This window comes from Pyrgilauda ruficollis, unplaced genomic scaffold (assembly GCF_017590135.1).
Source record: "Pyrgilauda ruficollis isolate IOZ18807 unplaced genomic scaffold, ASM1759013v1 scaffold22, whole genome shotgun sequence".
Taxonomy (NCBI): domain Eukaryota; kingdom Metazoa; phylum Chordata; class Aves; order Passeriformes; family Passeridae; genus Pyrgilauda; species Pyrgilauda ruficollis.
Genome location: NW_024521428.1, coordinates 6157154 through 6180130, shown reverse-complemented (window position 1 = coordinate 6180130; position 22977 = coordinate 6157154). Strand labels below are relative to the sequence as shown.

Sequence of the window (22977 nt, the reverse complement as noted above, 5' to 3'; positions counted from 1 at the left end):
CAAAGGAAAGTGGTTGATTTGGCATATTTTTGGAATCTGTGGTTGAGGTATAAACTGGATTTTGACAGTGTGAATTTGTATTTGTGGTCTTACACTGTAAAATTTAGGCAAGCATTACCACTTTGACAGATGTGTGCAGATCTATAGACACAAACCATACAAGATGTATGTCATATGCTTTTCAAATCCCTTTCTTCTGTGTCAACCATTCAGACTCTGGGCACAATTTCGTTATTAAATGTTTGAGTTTTGTTGAGTCTAATTCCTTCTCATGGTCAATCTTTATAAGATTCACTCTGCATTATCATTATGAATACTTGTAAAGGAAACTGGTGTATTGAACATATTTGATAGCAGGTATCACCTTCTAGAGGGTTGCAGCATAAAATGTTAACATCACTGCCTACATCAAAATGTGTTTAAATTTTTCTTATGTAACTAAATATTTTTAAAATAAATAATTCTTATTGCTTGTTTACATGATGTAAAGCATTACACATCCATTTTCAGAACAAGAGCAACTTGCTGATTGAACAGGAATCTTAAAATATAAAACCTTGGATTCTTGACATATTGTCTTCAATGACATGAAACTTGAGTGGAACAGAAAAGAAGGGTGAGGAAACATCCCGTTGCTTCAACAGGAAACATTTGCACGGACAGTTTCTGAGTGAATATTCTGATTTTATTTCTTTAGTGATTTCCTGTAAAATTCAAAGGGTTTTTTGGCATGCCCAGTTTGACATCCTTCTTGAACAGGAACACATGTTTTTTCGTCATTCTCCAAGGCCTCAATGGTACAGGGAAAAAAATAATCAAAAAGGATTGAAATTTCTGAGGAGATTCTGGAGTCTGATTTCAAAGTGTTAATCAGTCTGTCTGAATTTACACAGGATCAGATATCATCCAGGTCAGCCTGAAAGTGATGGTTGCTGTGTTTACACATATTTTCTGTGCCTAAGAGTTAAATCCTCTTAGGAAACCTTTAAAATACTATTAAATGTTATTCCATAAAACAGTGCCAGATTTCACTTTTGCCTTACATAGATAAAATTGCTTGTATGAACACAGAGTGAATGGAAACATGCTGTCTGTTTTGAATACCATGAAGGAGCATTTGCTGTAATTCCTGACTACACAGGGAGCTGGTATCTCTTGGCAGTATAATAATGTATACTGACAGTTTGTTTTCTGTTGAAAAATGAATGGGCTACAATTTTAGCCCTTAAGCTTGTTGGAGATGTTTGCAAGCATTTGAAGACAGTACTTCTTTTTCTTTGAAAAAAGACTTTGTGGTTAATTTATTTAAAATTTTGAAAAATTTCTATTAATTTTTCATTCACTTCAGCTCTGCAAAATGAATGACAAAAGCATCTTCCTGAGTGGAAATGTGTTGGAAAACCATCCCAACAGCTTTAACAGCTTTGAGTCCAGAGCACATTACGCATATTTTACCCGTCCCTGGTTTCATACGTGTTGGACTTCACATTGATGCAATTTTGCTTCTTTTCAGAGCTGAAACATGAGATCTATGTTTGGAGGCTGACAGCTCAGCGCATCAACCCAGCCAGCAGAGAGGAGACTGCTGTGAAATGCCTCTTGATGCAGAAGGTGCTGACTCTGGAGATGCTCCTGAGGAAGAAGCTGAGGACTTTTCACAGGTAAGCAAGGACCAGCGGGTTCAACCTCCCATTTCAGGGATCTTCACTGGAACAAGACCCGCATTCCTAGCTCTGTCTTGATGAGATGGATGCCTGGGCAGATAGGAACAGCCACTCTCAACCTCAGTAAAACACAAACTATTTTAGGAGAAAACTGATGTGTAAGGCCTGGAAAATATATTTGTCAATATGACTCAAAATTAAAAGCCTAGAAATTTCAGGCAGCTTTCGGTTTAAAAAATCACAAATATATAACTACACTTTTCTTTACAGTTGTGGCTTCAGCACAGTAAGATGCTGGAGTTTCTTTCTTTTTTACTGAAAATTTAAAATTCTCTTCAGTGAATAGGTGAGTTTGAAAAACATTTCACCAGTGAATTGCTGTGTTTTACAATTATTTCATAATCAAAATTTCAGTGTGAACCCCTGAGTGCAGACATATTTTTATGTATAGAAAAGAAGTTTATATACTATAACTAAAAGAATAATGACCTTGTTTTGTTTAGATTCTAGTAAAAGCAGACGTTGTGCCATGGAATTTGATGACTGAGAATAGCAGTCGTAAATATTTTGGATGTTAATTGCCTAAAGTGAAATGATTTTAATAACCTTGAATAATTAATTTTAATAACCTTGTTAAAGAATTTGAGCAAGAAAATGTAAATATTTCTTGAACTATTCCAATAATAGGATTGTTTACATAATTTTGCTGATATTGTGTATTTTGAATTGAGTGAGAGTATTAATGCTTCAAGACAAATAAGGCTGTTAAAATTGCCTCTTTTTCAAAAGATTTCAAGATTCTCAGAGTTTATGATATTCCAAAGAGGACCCTACTGACTTACAAATAAAAACTGTATATTTAATCTTGAAAATCAGGGTTCCTCTAGCACAGCACATTTACAGCAATGTAGAAATTCATTAGCATTAACAGCAGAGCTCCTGAACTGCAAAGCCCAAGGCTTTTTGCTGGAGGCCTGACTGCATCGATAACGCTGTGAAGTTATTTGGATCTTAAAAACTTCATTATAAAATGCAAATGTGAAACATGTGTGTTCTGACTTGCTGATGTTAGCACACGACCCTTGTTTTATCACAGTGGGACACACACATCAGCTCCTGAAACTGTTAAGGGAGCTACACATTGCAGACAGCCAGATCCGATACTGAGGTCTGTGCCCTTGAGTCCCTTCCCAGCCTGTGGCTTTCTTCATGAACAGAAGGGTTTGGGCATTAGTGGAGCTTGTTACAGAAGTGGAGTCTTAAGTGAATGCTCATGGGAATTTTGCTGCTGGATGTAAGAAGGCCAAGACTCCTTTGTGGTATGAGTTACTCCACACAGGGAAAGAGGTGATCTATATGTGATGAGAGGGATTTATTCCAACACTTTTGGCAGAGCTCTGATTTCACTCTGGAAAAAAGTAGGTGTCATTTTCTTTCAGACAAATTTCACAAGAAGATAAAAACTGGGAAACAAATATCCAGGAACTTCAGAAAAAAGTAAGTAGATGGCTTTTTTTTTGTTTTGTTTTTTCAGTATTCAGATAAATGAAGCTATGCCCTTATAGAGACGTAGTGTTTTAAATCTAATGGAAATTTATTAACTCTCCTGATAGCTGAAAAATTAGCAGCTAGGGTGGTTGGCTTCTTGGTCAGACAAGGTTACTGAACCACATGGTGAAGTTTTGTTAGGTTTTTTTACTTTTGTTCCTTAGAAAACTATAACTTGAAGAATGAAGTAATGGTTCAGCAGTGTTTTCTTAAATGTTTAATCCATAGCCAGAAAGGCTCAGGAGATGTCAATAAATTGTTTGTAGCCATGATGAATGATAATAGAGTACACTCCTCCCAATGTAGCCAATGCTGACTCTGATTAAATGCATTTTGGTGGCACTACTGCTATTGTTATTCAAGTAGGGATAAACCACTTGATAAATCCTGTTCTCTTAGTTGTGCACGCACTAGCACTGCTTAAGTCTTTATGCTGAAACTGGGAAGATGGAAGCTGTAGTGGGATTAATGTCTCCTAAATTTAATTATCTAGGTGTCACAATCTCTCTACCTCACTGGCATCACTAACGAATCAGGCCTGTGTCTGAGAGCTCAAGTCCTTGATTGGACTCCTTGGGGTGCAAGTCCTTGACTGGGAGAACGCTGTCCTAGGTGTCACACTAAACCAGAGCAAACCCAAAAGATTTTATTTACATCCCTTTCAAGGCATTGCATAAGAGACAAACTTTTTAAAGAACAGAGACTTTCTTCTATTTTAGCAGAGCTTTAAACTACGTGATACAAGAGACGGACTTGGTCTGGGAGAAAGTGATTATCTGGAGTAGTAGTGAAAGCAGAGACACGATGGAAAGCACTGGGTGTGAGTGCTGAGGGCAGAAGAGTTTGGCACCGGGCAGCAGGAGCTGGGCATGGAGGTGTAAAAACTCTGTAGTGATGAAGGGCTTGGCAATTACATGAGAGTTGTACAGGAGGTGTGAAAGATTTGACCTCTAGAGTAGTTTATAGGTTTTCAAAGCACACCTGAAAAAAGAAGGGTGATTTTTTTCCCAGACCACAAAACTGCAGAGTTTCCCAGACCACAAAACCGCTCAGAATTCCCTCTTTGGTAGGAGTTGCATTTCAACCCTACTTCACCCTCTGGACTGAAATTGTGGAGGGGGTGCCTGAATACAGCTGAATGTATGCAGCAGGTGCTAGATACTTTTATCTCTTAAAGCCTGTTGGACCACATATTCATGTTTTTTTTACAGGTATGCATAAGATGCACACCTGTAAAAACTATTCAGGTAGTTCTGTCTTTTATGCTGAAGAGAAATATATAATACAGGAACAGCAGTTTGCACTTCACACATGCTTTTCTGAACTCTATGCATAATACATAGCTTGTTCTTTAATATGATTTCTAATTTTATTTTCCTGTCTATCTCCAGCACAGAATAACAGACAAAATTCTTCTCATCAAATGTCTGACAGTGCTGGGATGTGTTATTCTTATGTTTTTTCTCAACTCATTTGTTCCAGGCATCTACCTAGATCTTGGTAAGTTTCATAGTTTTGTTCTAAGTAAAATATGCAACCTCCTTGAAAAAAAAAGCCAGCCATATCTTTCTGAGTCTCGATCTTTTCAGAAAGCCATTTTCCATGTGTTCCTGTCCTCACAATTCTATCAGGCTGAGCAGCAATTTCTCTGGGAAGAGAAGAGCAAGTTTTAAAAATTCAGTCACGTCCCAGTTACTCCAGGAGGAGTAACAGAGAGTGCTCATGACTTCATTTTCTGGATTTCCAATACTAATGAGCTGGCTAAACATTACAGAATGAGCAAATTTGACCTTGGCATCTTTTGCACTGTTTGAGTGAATGACCACGACGCATCAGGGAGATCAGAAAATAATCACTCCATGGGAGAACAAAGAAGCAGTTTGGCATCATTTCTTAAGTACAGAAAGCTCTTTGTATAATTTACAGTCTCCATTACTTTATCACCGTAATAATTAATTTCCAAAAATAAAAACTAGAGGACACTGTATATGGGTGAAATAAAAGTAGCTCTGTGTGTGCTTTGTATATACAGATCTATATGTGGAGGTTTTTATACAGATAGTTGTATATCTCTATGAGAAAAAGCTCCACATAACCTGAAAACAGAACCAAATCAAATCTCACATTTAACTTAAAGGCAGTGATAAAACCTACCTATGTATTGACCAATAAAAAATGAAAAATTTCTTTTGGCTGCTGAGCTCTTCAAGACGATGGAATTTCAAATATATTTTTTTCATGCAATCTGAATTTGCACACTATGTACTTCTATCTCAGTGGCTGAAGGATGGAGCAGTCTTGAAGAGGAATAGCTCATAATGAATAACTCAATAATCATATACACAGATATTACATTGACACTTATTTTCACTATGCAAAATATAGAGCCAGTTATAGCTCTACAGTGGTGATCAGGTTGTAAGCAAGATCTTCCATATCTGCTACTGACAGACTACTTGCCATGCAAATGGGCAATTTCAGCCCATGAAGACTACTGTCAAGAAATTAAAAGGTAAACTGCTGTATTATAACAGAAAAATGTGCTACATTAATAAGGTCTGGGAAAATGCAGAAGCTGAAAATATTTGAATGCATTTGAAGTCATGGTGGCTGAAAACATAAGAAAGACCTTCATACTGACAATTTAAGAAATCAATTTACACTCTTACTTTTTTGTCTCAGATAAGTGGCACTGAACCATGTAGAACTTCTTGAATTAAGTGGAACATGTCTAAATGTTTTTGAAAAGCCAGACAATCATTAAAGACTAAACAGCACTAAGTTGTGTATGCTGCTGCTAAGAAATTTTTTTTCAAAACTTTAAAGAGTTGGATTCAATGCTAGAGGAAACATAGTAACTATTGATCTTTCTTGTTTGCCCCGCTTTATGCCAGTAAAATAAATGAAAACAAATGGAATGTTTGGCAGTCTAGGTTTCTGTTATTCAGTGGCTGAATAACAACTGTGAAAGTAAATAAGGGCTGTATGTGCTCTGTATAATTTCTCCCAGTTCTCCATTCATGGCAAACCTGTCAGATTAATGAATAAATGTTACTAAAGCATACACATAATTTCTACTGAAAAGTAATTGAACCTGTAAACTTCTACTGATAAGTTTACAGGTCCCATAATTTACAGGTTCTCATTTTTATTTCCTGAATTTCACTATCTTGATGATAGCTGTCACTTATTTATCATTACTGAAGTAGTGCTGCTCTGAGGCCCTGTGGATTTTAGTCTTCCAAAGCATGGGAATATATTTCCTAATGTACACTATCTTGTACTCTGTTGGCTTGGGTAAATTTGATCAATATGTTTTTCTCATAAAAGTGAAAGTAAATTGCAGTTCAGTGTTTAATTTTCTACCAGAGTAAGGGTTTATACAGAGGTTGATGTGTTAGAAATCTAATAAATTTAAATTGCAGTTGCTAGAGAGAATTAGAAAGATTTTTAAATTCTCTATCAGTCCCAAGCCTTGATACAATTTTTTCATTATGAACACGGAATCATTAATATAATTTGAAGGTACTGACATTTTAATTTAAATAATAAAATTTCCATACTTAGCTGCTTTTTGAAATGCAGAACTCCTTGCTATTCAGTTTTCTTGTGCCTATTCATTAATTTACTTTGTGTAATTCTATGAAATATCTATGTTAATAAAAGATTAGTGTTGAAACTTAAAAATACCCAGATTCTAAAAACTGTAAAACTCCTACACTACTTTCATTTGGCCTCATGAGATTTTATTTTATTGATAAAGCATTATTAAAACATCTAAGAAAAGATGACGAAGGATGAAATTAAAGCCCCTTTGAGGGGGGGCTACTGTTTTGACTTTATCTTTTAGGCGGGCATGCCTAGAGCTTTGGACTATATTAATATGTCCAAAAAAGATTTTAAAAGTAATATAAAAAGTAAGATTTTGTCAAAATTTTAAGCTAGGTTTTATGAAGGGAGCACTCAAAGTGACTGTGTCAGAAAAAATACCAAAATCAATTTATAGCTTAATTCATTCTTCTTCTGTGGGGAAGCTGCTTTATCTTTGATTTGATTTTAGTCATTTCAATGAGTTGCTGAGCTGCTGTGAACTTTGTGCAGTTCCTTTTAGTATCTGTGAAGAGGGACCCATTAACTCTGTGGCCCTGCTTTTGCCTGCCTCTCTGCGCTTTCTGCATGCAATGCAGGCAGCCTGCTCTTTCAGACCCCCTCACTCTTGCTCTCTTCCACCTCTGGACACCTCTTTCTCAGGGCCAGGCTCACTAGTTTCTGAGACATGAGAATGTCTTCTTCTCCTTTAAAAGGTTGCAACAAACTGTTGCTTTCATATTCAAGGGACAAGGTGAAAACCCAAGAGTAAAGAGATGAGATAGTTCCTGTTTCAGAGGGGAGATACTGCCTCAATTTAGGGTGCTGGAAGCTGGGATGGAATGCCAGGAGATATAAAATTGTGATTTTGCCTTATTTGTACATTAATTCCTGCCTTATCGCCACCATTTTTCCTGTTAAAGACATGACTCTTGCACAGGTGAACCTATGGTATTACCATCCATCGCTTTTCTCATTGGTGAATTATTCCTTTGGTGAATTATTTAAACAAGGGTACAGGGAGAGATCTTTTGGATTTAGTGAATTCTTCCATAATTAAGGACTGCCATTTGCTCACTGGAGGGAGCTGTCTTGGATTTTTTTGTTTTTACTTGTACAGAGGAGTCATGTCTTAATGCTACTGTCTGATCCCATTCTGGTATTTTTGGTGCCATGGGCATCTGTGATCCTTCAGCCATCAATATTTAAGCTAATTACCTTAATCTGCCCTGAGAAAGTAATCTTTGGGGGTGTCACTAATCAGTGGAGGAGGTCAGCAGCTGGGATTCAGCCTGATTTCATCTTTGGTATGATTAACCAAAGCAGTGTTAGCAAACTCCCCAAATTTAGGAACTTATAACTAACTTCAGGAACATTCAAGTAACTAACATGATCACTATGACCTTTCTGGGCAGTAGGACAAGGTGTATAGTCAGTATTCTACATCACTCCTGTCAGGCAAACAACCTAGATCTGAATTTCCTTCATCATTCTTGCACTAAAGCTAAAACTCCTCAATATTTACAAACAAAGGTTATCTTGTTTGATGAGACTTCTTTCTCTTGCAAAACTTTTTCTTGTCCTCTGTATTGATGTGGTTTAACTTCTGACTGTGGACTTAGTCTGCAAATTCTGCTACAGCTACTTGTGAGGGTCTGAAGGTCTCTTTTTGCTGTTTATGATAAGTAGTTGTATCTTCCATCTTTGAAACATTTTAAAATTTTGATTGAAATAGTGGAGAAGTAGGAAAATAACTGTTTTCATTTAATGTAAACTGCGTTCTGTTTTTTAGTAAGCCATGTTGTGCAGACTTGTCTTTATTTTATTGCCAAAGCATTAAAGTAAAAATTTATTCAGTTGGTGTAGATATGGAAAACTCTTGTTTTATTGTCACTCCTTTGAATACCAGTTGCCATATTTATTGACTAATTTGCATAATTTACAGAAAAATTGTTCACATTCACATGAGAAATTAAATACGTTAATGGGAAAGGGCCTCAGTTGAACAGTCTCCTCCCGCCATTATATCTACAGAGGCCATCATGCAAATTATAACAAAAATTTTCTCTTAACTGGAGAGAGGACTTACTTCTCAAATTCATGGAAGTGGATCGGATTTAAAGTTTCTCCTCTTTACATGCTTTTTTATTTTCATCCTGCTTTGGATTTTCTAATGTTTCAGTGGACATGCTCAATTTTCAGCTTACACTGTAATTTGCATAGATGAACCAATAATTATCATAGAGTTGAAACTGAGAGGCACTTATCAGATAGCTTGCTTAGTGAAGAAGAGACGGCTGTACAGTCCTAGAGAGCCTCACAACTTGCTTACATTTGTTTTTTCATCACAGAATGTGTGAAGTTTCATACCAATATTTACTTAGAAAAAAATGATGGCAGTTCTCCATTACTGCAGCTTACTAAGATTTTAACAACTAACTTAATCAATTTATTTTCTGTAACATTTAAATTAGAAGCTCATTGCAGGAATGATTCTTTGCTAACAACTTTGAGACAGATCTGTAGGGTCAGTATTTGTGTGTGTAAAATCTTGCATGAGTTGCAGTGTTTTAACCAATGGCAGAAATCTTTTAACTTAGGGATCTTTGACTAATTTATGTGATCATGTAAACTAAAAATCTCCACAAGGGAATAATTCCACAAGGGAAATAAATGTAGTCTGTGTGGTTTTGTTCTGAAGATGCATCCTAGGAAGCTGCTCAAGAAGAACTCTAATAAACTTCCCCCACTCCCCACCCCAGCTTTTATGTGGACTCTAGGATAGGCTGTGTATGTGCATTTGAACTTGTGCCAGGAGGCTTCTTTAGAATGGTGAAAGTGCTTTTAAACTTGCACCTCTCCCCCACAGGTCTGTGAGAAAGATCCTGCCTCCCAGAGTGCAGCAGAATTCTTCAAATCCAAAAGATTTGTATATCCTTGTAGAGGAGCACAGGGTTGAGAAAGGTGTGGGCAGATCCCATTAGCATGAGAGGGGTGTTATGTCAAAGGCTCTTAATTCTATACTTTGAAATTTCATTCTGGAACATTGTTCCCGTCTCTTATCAGTGATAAATAGATCGAACTATGTTCTGCCATTGTTCTGTGTGAGGTGGAATTGTATAAATATGACATTTGTTTGCAAACAATAAAACAATATTTGTAGAAACAGAAAAAACTACTTAAAATATGTGTTTGTCCCCATTGGGAGATAAAAAAAAAGAAAGTGCTTGCATTCCCCCTACATTTAGTTTCAGGTTAATTTGTGCAATAGTTAAAATGAAATGTTTTTTATAGAGCTACTCGGTGTTATTGTAGAGTTGTTTCATAAAATATCTGACAAAAACTATAGACCAGTTTAATAAGCTGATGTATAATTTTTTAATGCCTAAGAAAACAAAAAGTCCTGTCGAGACAGACAGCTATTAAGATATAAAAACTGGTGAACAATCTAGATTTAAGAAAGCATAGGCCAGATGCCAAGAATGACACTAAGTTTAGCACATCTTATATTTCACTTCCTATGTCACTATATCCTCATTGTGAAAAGGGCACATTTGGTCTTTAATTTGTCACTAAAGCTAACATTTATCTAGAAATTAGCGAGGTCTAGGAAATGAATCAGTTTTAGCTGATAAAAGCTTGTAGGTATTGACTCTTAAGTAATGGCTCAAATGATGCTTTATTGTCAACTGCATTTAAAGCTGTTACAATGACTATTTTCTCTTTGTCTCTCTTTCTCCGACCCCCGGCCCACCGCACTCCCTTCCCCCCCCTTTTAATTTAAATTTTGTTTCATTATTTTGGAAAGCTTTCTAACACAAAAACTAGGCAAACAGATTCAAAGTTTGGGAAGTAACATTTGTGGACCTTTTCTGTAGAGCTAAAAATACCATCCTGAATAATCTGTAGTTGCCTGGAAACTCCTTCACAAATTTCAGTAAAGTAAATGGCTTTGGCCTCCAAAACATTTGGATTACCTTCACTGTACATGGTGGTAGGCTCCTGTTCTCAAAATTTCCATGGTCTTTTTAAGCTTGTGATATTGTGTGCAAAAAGGGGAACATCCTCTATATCTGGAGCTGAGAATTTATTATCAGTAAAAAGTTAAAAGCTGTAACTAGTGCAACCAAAGCAAGCAGTTATTGTTCATCTTATGATAATACTAACACTTAAAGTCTAAATTATTTAATCAATACAAAAAAAAAAACCCACAAAAAACCAACCACCTCATTAACAATATGCAGTATAAACTGTTGTAAAAAACCAACCAAGCCACCAAGCAACCCGAACCCCTCCACCCAAGAATCCACTCAAACCCAAAAAGAATAATCCTAGTATCATCTCCCTTTTTTCCCCTGTTATTAGGGTCTTACTTTGATGTTCTTCAGGGTGCTAAGCATCACACATTTAGGCTGGAAGGAGTCACAACACAGGGTTGATAACTTGAGGTTTTTGCTGGGATGAGATGACATGTTAGGAGTGTCTTCCTCTTCTTTGCCAGGATGTAAATAGTGTTGGTGTTGATGGTTTCTTATTTCCTGTGCTTGAGTTCATTTAAGCCCAAGTATTAAGTATTTTTATATACTTTCTGAAGCTTCACACTTCATTTATTCAAATTTAGTTTTCAGCTCTACATTATACCTGATTTTATTTTATGAGGTGCGACGTATATTATATGCTTTTTTTCTTGTGCTTTTTGTTACCCCTAAAATGGGTTTTCACCATCTCATAGGTTGACTCAATCATCTATAACTAACCACAACTGAGTTACTGATAAACCTGGATTTTTTTTTTTTTTATCGTCTTATGTATTTCTTTTAGCTGCAGGTACTCATGGACTCTTGTCTGTGGCAATTTCTTTCTTCCCTTGCCATTTTCCATTAATGCTCCACCTATATGAAGCTGTAATGCTGCTTTCCATGACTAAAGTTGTTTCTTTAATTGCTGATCTGACAATGGTAAACAAGGCAGTGTGTTGTAGCATCTGATGAGATCATCCAGTCCAATGTAGAAAGACATAAGATTAGAGCCAACACTTTGAGCTGTCCTTTTTCAAAGTCTTCATGCTTTTCTGGAGACTCTTCCACATCCTTGTAGGTGTGTTTGCTGGGGCTGCTTGCAGCCCTTTTTCCCAGGTGTCATCAGCTACCATTGCCAGGGGAGTTTGATATATTTCTTCTTGTTTTGTGCTCTTAACCTCCCTGCCTGTGCTTCATCCATTTACTCTGTTATCTCTCAGGGCATGTAATGCTGTTGGTTTAGGTGGTCTAGTACTTTTACATTGAGGTCAAGAAGAGCTCTGCATGGGGCTGACCTGCTTGTCTCTGATATGTGGCATAGAGCCTTGATTGCACCGTGAAAATGCAAACTGTTTTTTAAAAATGAGAATGGACATAACTGTATCTGAGAGACTTCATACATCTTTGATTCATAGTCATGTTGAAAGTATTCCTGGTAGAGTGTGCATGAACATGAGTTAAAAATAAATTTGACAATTATATTTTAATAATGAGAATGTGGGAATGGAGCTAAGTCAATGCAGTCAGCATTGGACTCAGTCTGGTCCAGATGTTAGTTATTCATCCCTGTCAGTGTAACACCTTGCTTGCAAAAATACAAGAGATTTGCTTTCCATGGTCCTTGCATTCTTAATTTATTTTAGGATAGTTTTCAAAAATTCTGCCTTGAAATGTCATGGTTGTCTTTAAAAATAGATAAATTATGCATGCATTATACAATACCCCCTGTCCATGCAGCTGTCCACACTCTTGGTGAGAAAAAACCAAGGACCAGTAACAGTTGTATCTGCTAGTGCAGCCTTTGATCTTTATTGCTCGCTTCTAGAGAAGCCGACCTTTCCTTTATCTTGATATTTGCAGCTCTCAAATTATTTTTGTTCACTAGAGTCAATAAGGCTATGGCAATGGAGTGTGTTTGTTTGCAGTGACCTTTACTGAGAGTACTCTGTAATTTTTCAGACTTATGGGTTGGTGTGATATAGACAGCTTTATATCTGTCAGCTCATCTCTGGAGACGGAGTGCCCAGCTGTAGAAATGTCTAACCAGGTTTCTTTCTTACAGAGTTCTGTTTTGAGTGCCATCCCATCTCATCTATAAAATTGTGTTTGGAGAGTTAATAAAGCTGGGTGTTGGCACTACAAGGCAATGGTGGATATGATTTCACATTCTGACTTCATGCTATTACAGCTATGCAACAGTCCATCACATCCTTTCCTAAGGCTCATGGGATGATCTGGGATCACAGAGCAGTCAGTTCTTTGCCTTGTTTTATGCAATGCTTCTGTTTTTTATTGTATAATTACCTTGTATCAGCATAGGATCCTGCTTCTTTTGCCTTGCATGGGGTTATAGCTTCCACCATTTTTTCCATATCCTTTTATTCCTTTTGTATTGTACCAAGTATTTATTGCTATGGTGCAAGTCTTGGACTGTCACCTTCACTGTTCTATCCCCCAAGGAGTTGTCTTAAACTACGGTGCTAAAAGTAGCAAAGAATATAAAATTATTTTCATGAAGCCAAGCCTGTGAAAAGAGATTGCTCAAAAGACCAACAAGTTGCTTTGTGAGAAGGCAACTTTATATTGAAAAAAAATTATATTAAAGATAAAAGAGCACTTACCAGTGGACAACAAGTACTTCTTAGAAATATTCAGCAAGATTTCAGAATGTATATTTTTAGGGATGCCTGATGAAATAAACCAAAATTTGAATAAACCAAAATATGGAACATTTTCATTCACATTCAGAAGTACTAATAAAACATATTCTAAGCACTACTGAATGAATGTCTTTGATTTAACTTTTTCACCCCAATATTTTTATGGGCTTGTATAAGAGGATGATGAAGCATATACTACATTGCAATTACACCATACTACATGAAGGACTGGCATACATTCTTAAGCTACAATGATAAAAAAAGAACTTTAAAAAGCACAGAAAAGTAAAATCATACTTTGAGAAAAACATAAAAATCAGTGTGTCCCTCCCATCTGTTTGCAGATTGGAGTACTATATTTTCATCTGGCAGAAACTGGTCTAGATTTAAAAAAAGAAATATTTCTCAATCACTGTAAATGTGTGACCCTGAATATTATGTTGCTTGAATCATTGTTGCTGCTATTAACATCTTCTTTTCACTCTTTCTTGTCCTACCCACTACTGCTGACATAAATGGGTTGCTCTCTGCCCTTTGGGGAAGCCTGGTATTTACCCAAATATTTGTCAGGATCTCTTAAATCATCCTATTTTTGAGCTAAGTATCCTGGATTCTTTACATTTTCCCTCAAAACTCAGATCTTCAGGCTGTTGATTGTGCTTCCTTCCCTGCCTCAGATTTCCTAATGGTATGCATCTTGCAGTATATATTCTCAGGGTTTGCCAGGGATGAGGAGAGGAGAGATTGCTTCACAGAATTTACTATTTATAGCCCTGGCTCTGTATTTCAGTGTGCCATGAGATTTAGTTGTGATACACTGTGTTTCTCAAGTCTTCTGGAGGACTATTTGGCATCCAGTTGCTTCCCATCCTGGATTTTCACCGTTTTACCTCCTCCTACCTAAATGTATTATCTTGCCCCGTCTTGAGTAGCCTGCTGTCTTGCTCAGGCCATCAGTGGGATCATGCAATGTTACCCTGACTTTGGTTTTCAGTTCAAATGTCTCAAGCGCCATTTCAGTATCCAGAAAAGTGAAATTTTCTCAGTCTTCATGAATGCATAACTCCAAATTCTGAGCATGTAAAGTGAACATGCAGAGTCCACATTTTCACTTTGTTCAGAGGAAGCTTGTTATGCTTCTATGTTTCTGACCTGCTACTATGAGGTAGTAGGTCAAAATTACTTTTGCTGAGGAATGCAAGTTCTTAATGAGCATTTGAAAGGCCTACAAACTACACAGCAATTTTTCTCCTTAATTTCTTTCTCTTTCTCCTGCCTACCTCCAAATTCTAGACTTCTATTTTACTCTATTAGATTGTTTTACCTTTTCAAGTTCATCTTCTTGATTATTCTAAAATAAGGGGGGTTTTTTTGAGTAGGATTGCAATTGTGTTCCACTCAGCATGAGCTAAGTATTGCTCCAAAGGTGGTTTTGCCTACTGGGTATAAGAAAAGCAAAGCCCTTAAGCAATTTCTACTGTACTTTTTTTTTTTTTTTTCCTGGCACAAGGCAGAAGACATGGAAATCTTTTCTTATGAAGAATGTATTATAAATTTGCAAAATGAATTTTATAAAAAATTTTCATTTCCTTTCCCCTAAAATAAATAGAAACTGTCATCCTCTTCAACAGGTAGAAATAGAATTTAGGTTCACTTTCTGTCTAAATTCTCTTTCTGGAGCATCAATTGTTATGAAGCACAGGCACTAAAAGGCAGTAAAGGAAGTGGTCTGTGGAACAGTAAACGGGCTTTGTTTTCACTAGAGTAATGTGAAGTTATTTTTTAAAATGTCTTTCTTTTGTGGTCCAGGAAGCTAAAAAAAAAAAAAAAAGAACAGACAAACCAGTCTTTAATGTGTCCTAGTACTTTCAAATTTCTTCATAATGAATAAAAAATTCCAAGAACCTCTCCTCTCCTCTCCTCTCCTCTCCTCTCCTCTCCTCTCCTCTCCTCTCCTCTCCTCAGGCTGGAATCAGCTCTGTACAGCCCCAATTGGCAGTGGATGTGTTTTCACTTCCCTCTGGAGGGCTGTACTTGCTGAAGCACGGCAGGATGACATGTCCCTTGCCTGTCTGTATTCTCAGGGAACAATATTGTAAGGCCAGGCACTGTTCCCTCATGCAAAGCTGCCTGCTTGAAGCTAATGTGTGCTCATAACACTCATGGTGATAGAAAATGCCTGGCTCCATCCACCTCTTCTGCAATTCTATATTACTTCATTAGCTTTAGTCATTAATTGTTATCTCCATATAGCATGTTCTAGTTGATTCATTGTTATTGGAGACAGAAGGGTAGGAATAATACCAAGATGTTTTCACAGATTGCCCCATGAGTAATGAGAAATTCTTTAATTCTTCACTTTGTTGTAATTACATTCAAAATGTATGTGAGAAAATGTTATGTTGTCACGTAGGTTTTTGTAAAACAGTAGTTAAAATTCTGTTACTTAACTTCAAATCAGCACATACCTACTCTCCCTTGCAGCATTCTAACAGGAATTGCCATCACGTTTGTTTATTTATTTAAGGTGGAGTTGGGCCCACTGTTTTTTAACAGAATTCGGAAAACAGCCAAGACAACAGTCAGAAGAAAATTAGGCAGTGCATTTCCATAAACCTTTCCTTTATGTTCAGCCTAAATAAATTTAATTTTCATGAAGAGATCTGCTTTGTTTTTTAATACAGCAAATCAACTTTGCTATTGAAAAGTCGTGGCAGATAGAACTGACAGTTCTCTTTCCTCTGCTGCTTTGGGAGCTCTCTGAGCTATAAGATAAATGATCCAGAGGGATCAAGCAGCTCTAGAAAGAATTTTAACTGTGCAGAAGAAAAGTGAGCCTTGCTCGGACAGGAAATTTGCTATTTGCTTTTCTGGCTAATTGTGCATTTGATTTGCATTTTCCTTCAGTTACCTAAATATGTGTATTAAAATACTTCAGGATGTACAGAACGGATCACATCTGAAGTGAGCTTCTTTTGCTCTAAATCTCTCTTCTTTTCTAAGGAGAGTTTCCTTTCCTGGTTATCTTCTAGAGCAGGCAGCCACTGAGTCTTCAGGGTCCAGGGGATACAGCCAGCCTTTCAGGAGCTGCAGAATCCTTCACTATTCCTGAATACCTAAAGGTTTCTCTGTGATCCAAACCCATTGATTACTGGGGTCACCCAGCTTTGTCTTACTTGCATTGTTTTTGTTTTTTTTTTTTTTAATTTTAGATTTTATTTTAATTTGAAAGCAGAGAATATTCATCCTGTGATATCTGTGAATTTTTCCTTGCTACAGTCAAAGCAAAAATATGGCAAAAATCTTTGAAAATCACAATACTGTAACTTACATGTTGGGAGCACATAACAAGTCTATGAAGTGTAAAGCATTGTTCTCTTTTTTTCTCATGCAGGCTGGATTGCCATGTTGGGAGCCCTTTGGCTGCTAGTGCTAGCAGACATCCATGATTTTGAGATGATATTGAACAGAGTTGAGTGGGCAACCCTCCTTTTCTTTGCAGCGTTGTTTGTTCTCATGGAGGTAATATTCTCTGATTCTAAAGCCTGAAGAATTGAAAAAGATTTCAAATGTGAATTATGTTCCTGGAGAGAGGCCTCCTGCTTGTTCAATCCCACTGGTATATTGTTGATCAAATGTAGTTATGATAATACAGAGAGGAATAGCAGAGACTGAAAGTTAGTTGGACCACTTTCATATTTAAATTTTCATTATAAACTTGGTCTCATTCTCTTTCCATATTCTGTTTTTGTTGAATGTATCTGACACAATCATTTTTCTATAATTTAAATTTCAGTTTCTGGGTTTATTGTTGGTCTATGTGTGCAGATATTTTATTTGTATTTATGTGTTTGTTTACAATTATTTATACAGATGATAGGAAAAATAATAGAACAAGATTAAGCTAGAGTTGAAAAATGCTTCTAGTGCTGTCTGCTACATGCTGGCTACCAAATGGCCTAAGATATTTCATGGGAGTGTGATTTGAAAGGAAAATAACACTGAATTTCAGTTTGCAATGTGAATTTAAAAAATATTCAGCTCTTGAAATGCCTGGATATCTTGCTGTGTATTTTCTGTGTGTTTGTCTTTTGACAACATCCATGTTCATCCGTGTTTTATTCCCTATTTGATGCTTTTGTATAGCTTCAGAGGATTTATTCTTACCCCAAATATTTTGACTTTGTTTTGTGTGGATAATCACATTAATTGTTTAATTAGGCTTCTAGAATATTGACTGTTTATCATTTGTTAATTGTGGGTTTAAATGATATAATAATGTTGTAGAAACATGACTGACAATACCCAAGTGACCATTGACACTTCCATGGTTAGTGAATTGCCTGACTGAGAAGCCTGGGAAAAGTCTGTGATAACTAATTTGCTCATGTAGCCTCTCTACTCCCATTTCCCTCCCAATAATTGCAAAGATCCCAAGAATTTGGAAATTGGAATCTATTTAAAAAATCAACAGCAGTAACAGGGGCAACACTGGAAGCAAAAAGAAACAAGAACCAATCCAACTGACTCTAATTAATGCCAAAGTGGAAGTCAAAATCTTGTAACCTCCAAGAAGATGAGTGGAAACTCTGATTATCATTATGAAGTTTTCTGCGATCTACTAATCTAAAGTTAATCAGGAAATATTGATTTATTGTATGCTCATTAGAACAGGAAATTTTTAGTTCTCCATTTTATGAGGTTCCGTATAACCTTGAATTTCTAGGCCTTATAGACAATCAATGCTGAAGCCATGTTTATTTTGTCTACTGCTGTTAGAACAGTTTATTAGTTGTGTTCCCTGATGTGTTTATTGTTTGAACTTGGATTGACCGGCTGTGATTTGAGTGCTGTGTGACTGCACAATACCACAGTAAAATACACAGGAAGTTATTTGCCATTTGCTGCCAGACTTTGGATACAACTATTATAATTCACTGAACTTCATGTTTTCGGTTTCTCATGTCACCAGTGAATAGTTTGCTAATGAAATAATATTGTTCCTGGCTTTCTAGAATAACAGCAGTTTAAGGTCATGGAAGAAACTTGTCCAGATAATAAAGAAAAAAATATAAGACATTAAATTCTTCCCCAAAATGAATGAGAAAATGTTCTGTGTATACCATCACTGCTAATTTTTATCCGAATCTATTTGATTAGTAGGTACCAGTGTCAAGAAGAGACTGGTCAAAACAAAGATATAAAAGATATACATTGAAGTATAAGAAAACTTTCCATGATCTAGGGCATCCAAAAATTGCCAACTCATATTGCTCACCCTTAGTGATCCTTCAGCTTGGATAGTTCCCAGTCTGAAGCTGTTTCCTGCTGCTGTAAATGTTCTCTTTCCTATTAAAAGGCACATTTTAAAAACTGTGTGGAACTTAGGCTGCAAGTAATTTTGGAAAATGTGATTTGGGTTCCAGATATTTTGGAAAATGTGATTTAAGTTCCTGAAACACAGGGGAGCTCCTGAAGGTTCTGCCTTTGAGGGACCATCAGTCCAGTCTGGTGCATCTTTTACAATGAAAAACTTGGAAATCTTTTGGCGCTCTCTTGTTTTCTATTGTGTCCCTGGGTAATGAATCTTTACAACTGTCTTTTTAGTCTTTATCCACAAGTGGCTGTTACATGCAATAAAGATCTTTCTGCTTCTTCTGTCTCTGTAAAATAAGTCCCTATGCCTCTCAGAATTACAGTTCTTTGTTCAGTTTTATAGTAGAAATTGGCATGTTACCTTAATTTCTTCAGGCAGAGTTTATTTACAAGAGTCATCATGACATACTATCCACAAGAGGATTAATGAAAAATTTTATGCATAAATTAGACTTAGTTTTAAAATGGCATGTGATTTCTTTCTGCAGAACAGCTCTGTTGTGAACTGCCCCACAGGAACTAGTGTGCCTGAAGACACCAATTAGTGCAATAATGCTTACTCCTCTTAGAAGACGCAGGAATATCCAGGAGACCCTCTGTGCAGTTTACATGCAGAGGAGGACAGTGGCAGGGTGCTAATTGCTGATTTGCACGTAGGTGCTTGCAGGAGATTGACCTGGAGATCATAGAGACATCCTAAAATTATTTACGTGATTAAAATTGTCACCATCTCTAACAAGATGGGCTACCTGCAGACTCTTTTGCAGGAGTGATGTGTGTGTCCTGAACATCTCTTTTTCTCAGTTCCAGAATGAATTTGAAGTGTTACTGGAAAGTAATACATTCTGTTAGTAGATAATTAATAACACACTGATATTAATTGAATGTAAATCTGGGCTCTAATTGCTGGCAACTATCTGTTTAGAAGTTTATTTTGAAGTTTGAACACAGCAATAACACAAAAATTATTGCTGTTCTTTAAGAATATTGCTGTTACGTACATTTAAAAAGTCACTGTCATAATCTTTGAGTTGATAAAGCAACACAGATAGCTTAGAAAGAAAATGGTAACTTAAAATCAACAACAAGAATTAATTTCTTAGGCAACATTCTCCTTGGAAACCAAAATAATGAAAACATGTTCTTTTTTTTTTAAATGCAAGTGATAAGTGCCTGTATTTTGCTGCTTGTTTTCTGCATGCTGTGTCTTTAATTGTAGATAAACCTTTTCTTGTTCAATGTATTGTTAAAAAAATATATATTTCTGGGCCAAATTTACTGTGATACCCACACCACTGTTATTCAGCTGATGTTCAGTTGAGCTACGTATACAGGAATTGGCAGTCTGAATGAAAGCACCTTAGTCACTGACAAACCAGTGTCCTGTGCCACACCACTCGATGCCTGTTGGGATCTTTGTCTGCATCTGTCATGGAATTTGACAGCATGCGAGTTGAATGCTTTTTTTCCCTACTGCAGTCTCTGAAGGGCTCCGTCTGACTGCCAGGTGGGGGGATTATACAGAGCTCTGTTGTGTGAATACTGACTCCTGTATCCTGATCCGGGACTGATGTCAGTAAGGGAGGTATTGCTGCTGACTGATTCTTTTTCTTGACAGAAAAAAATGTAAGCAAGCCAACCAGCATAGTCTAGGCTAAACAAAAAGTGATGTGATTTTCTCTCCTGAGAAACTGAGAAGTCATCAAATAGATATACCTTATTAAACCTGAAAATAGTACTTCATTCTTCCTGCCTACAAGAAAAGAAAACAAAACCAAAGTGAATTTAAAGCTAGCACTCACAAGTTTAAAAATGTTGGTTTAAAATCACCTTTTTACCTTGTGGATCAAGGGAATAGGTCACTCTCCTTGGGTGTGAAGACTCAGTCTGTGTTCTGTGTGCCCAAGGAGAGATCAGAGCCAGCACCACCAGGCTGAAGTCTTATACATTTTCATCTGTGGTAGCACCACAGGATGCTGCCTAAATGTCCTGAACAACTGGGAATGGCTCCCACAGGGAGGATAGAGCACTCTGATCCAGGCTGTCCTGGGGTCCAATGCTTACAGGGTTCACCTCCTTAGTTTACATGTCTGACTTGGGCTTTGGAGAGATGGATTTCCTGCCTTTCAGATGCTGCTGCCTCTGTGCCAATTTCCATTCACCCATGATCTCTGTCCTGGTTTTAGCAGGTGGATACTGGTTTTGGTAGTTTTTGTTGTAGGTTTTGGGGCCTCTTTTTGAATGGGTCAGAGATAGCCATATAATAGAAACGTAACTTGTTTTCTGTTTCTTCTTCTGAGACTGAGCATGAGACGCCTTATTTTATCCTTTGAAACACATTACATACTTCTATCTATATTGTGGGTTTGGAGAAGTTGGTTTAAAATCAGTTGTATTCAGATTTTCAGAAGACGTGTATCCACTGAATAATGCAATCTCTACATTTCAGCCATTCTCTGATCCTGTGTCCCGTGCTCTTGAATAATACTACAAGTCATTTCAGTACAACCTTTACTCGCACCTGCAACTACAGCCACCAAGTTTTTGCTGTGTCTTTTCTTGCCTAAAATTAATTCTGTACAAGCTACATGAGTTGAATATAAATATCTTGTAAATGGGAATAAATTATTGCCTTTTCTTACATTCAGTGAGAAGAAGTAAGTATGTCATGCACTTCATTAGTTGATATCAATGTCCTTTTTTTTTACCCCAGGCTTTGGCTCATCTGCACTTAATAGATTATATAGGAGAGCAGACAGCTTTGTTAATAAAGGTATGTTCAAAATGTTTATAATTTTTAACAGGCAAGAAAAATAGTTTTACTCCAGTAGAACAATAGAGAATAATTTTGTTCTGAATTTCATGTTAATGATTGCAATCCTGCATCAGCAATGTCAAGAAAGCATGTCATACTTTGGCAAGGATGATATTGAATATGTCCACAGCCAGAATAAATATAGCCATAAATGCAACAGTGAAGTTTTTTGCTATAGTATAAAACTCCAAATATGCAAAGGTGAAAAAAGTATAAACAGCTAAAGGTCAAAATTCACAGTTGCGGAGTGTATTTTTTGTGTGAAATCTGAGTATTAGAAATATAAATCTTTGTACTTCTATTTGTCCTTGTTTTTCTGGAAGAAGGACTGTAATTGTGTTACTAAATGTTAGTCTATTTTATCTAAGATGCCTTTCCTCTCTCAGAGCCTAAAGGAATAATAACTGTTGATAAATTAAAACTGTAAAGAACGTGCAATTATGCCGTGGGGGACACACAGAACAACACTGATCTCAAAGTTATAATTGTCTCTCTCTCAATTCCAGGTGGTTCCTGAGGATCAGCGCTTGGCAGTGGCCATTATTTTAGTGCTCTGGGTGTCTGCTTTGGCCTCCTCCGTGATTGACAACATCCCCTTCACAGCTACAATGGTAAGCTCTGTGCAGCACTGCACATCCTCCTCCAGGTGCTGGCAAAGGAGCTGAGCTTACTGATTACAATTTGCTGTTTGGTTTTTTGGGGTTTTTTTGACCTCTGCTGTGCTGTAGCTTACTTTATCCTGTGAGATTGAATCAGTATTAGAAACTAACCCATGCTGTTAAGGCATCCATTGACACCAGCAGCTGCAGGTAGCTGTGGGACCAGAGGCACTGTTTTGGCTGCATTTTTGCATTTTCTCCTCTTATATCCATCCACATACATACTTGAAAAATAGAATTTTTCTTTTTGATGGAAAGAAAAGATGTTGCTATCAATCCACTGCTATCAATGTTTTTCCTCTGTGTGCTGAATAGTTATGCTAATGCTTTTTTAACACCTGAACCTTTTATTAATACCTTACTTTTGTAATTAGTTTAAAGAACACCAAATTATGTTAAGCATAACAAATGCTTGTCAGCAGCTGAGCTTTAATATCAGAAAAGTATCCAATTATAACAAATTATGGCATGCTCAGATAGGTTTATTCAATCAAATTCTCTGTTTAAAATGTGATAATTCATTCATTATACCATACTAATATTTCGTTGTTACAGCCCTTTCTCAGCATATCTTTTTCTTCACATTTTTTTGTCCATTATTGGGTGGTCACATCCACTCTTCACCTGTGCCAAGGTTTAAGACACTTC

At 36.7% G+C, this 22977-nt stretch overlaps 1 protein-coding gene across 1 annotated transcript in view; it reads left to right on the top strand.

Moving 5' to 3' along the window:
• Positions 1 to 22977, top strand: part of OCA2 (OCA2 melanosomal transmembrane protein) — a 159892-nt gene that overhangs the window by 75869 nt on the left and 61046 nt on the right. The window contains 6 exon segments of the mRNA XM_041468525.1: positions 1514 to 1661; positions 3104 to 3161; positions 4604 to 4712; positions 16874 to 17001; positions 21569 to 21628; positions 22177 to 22281. Of these exon segments, the coding sequence (XP_041324459.1) occupies positions 1514 to 1661; positions 3104 to 3161; positions 4604 to 4712; positions 16874 to 17001; positions 21569 to 21628; positions 22177 to 22281 (608 nt within the window).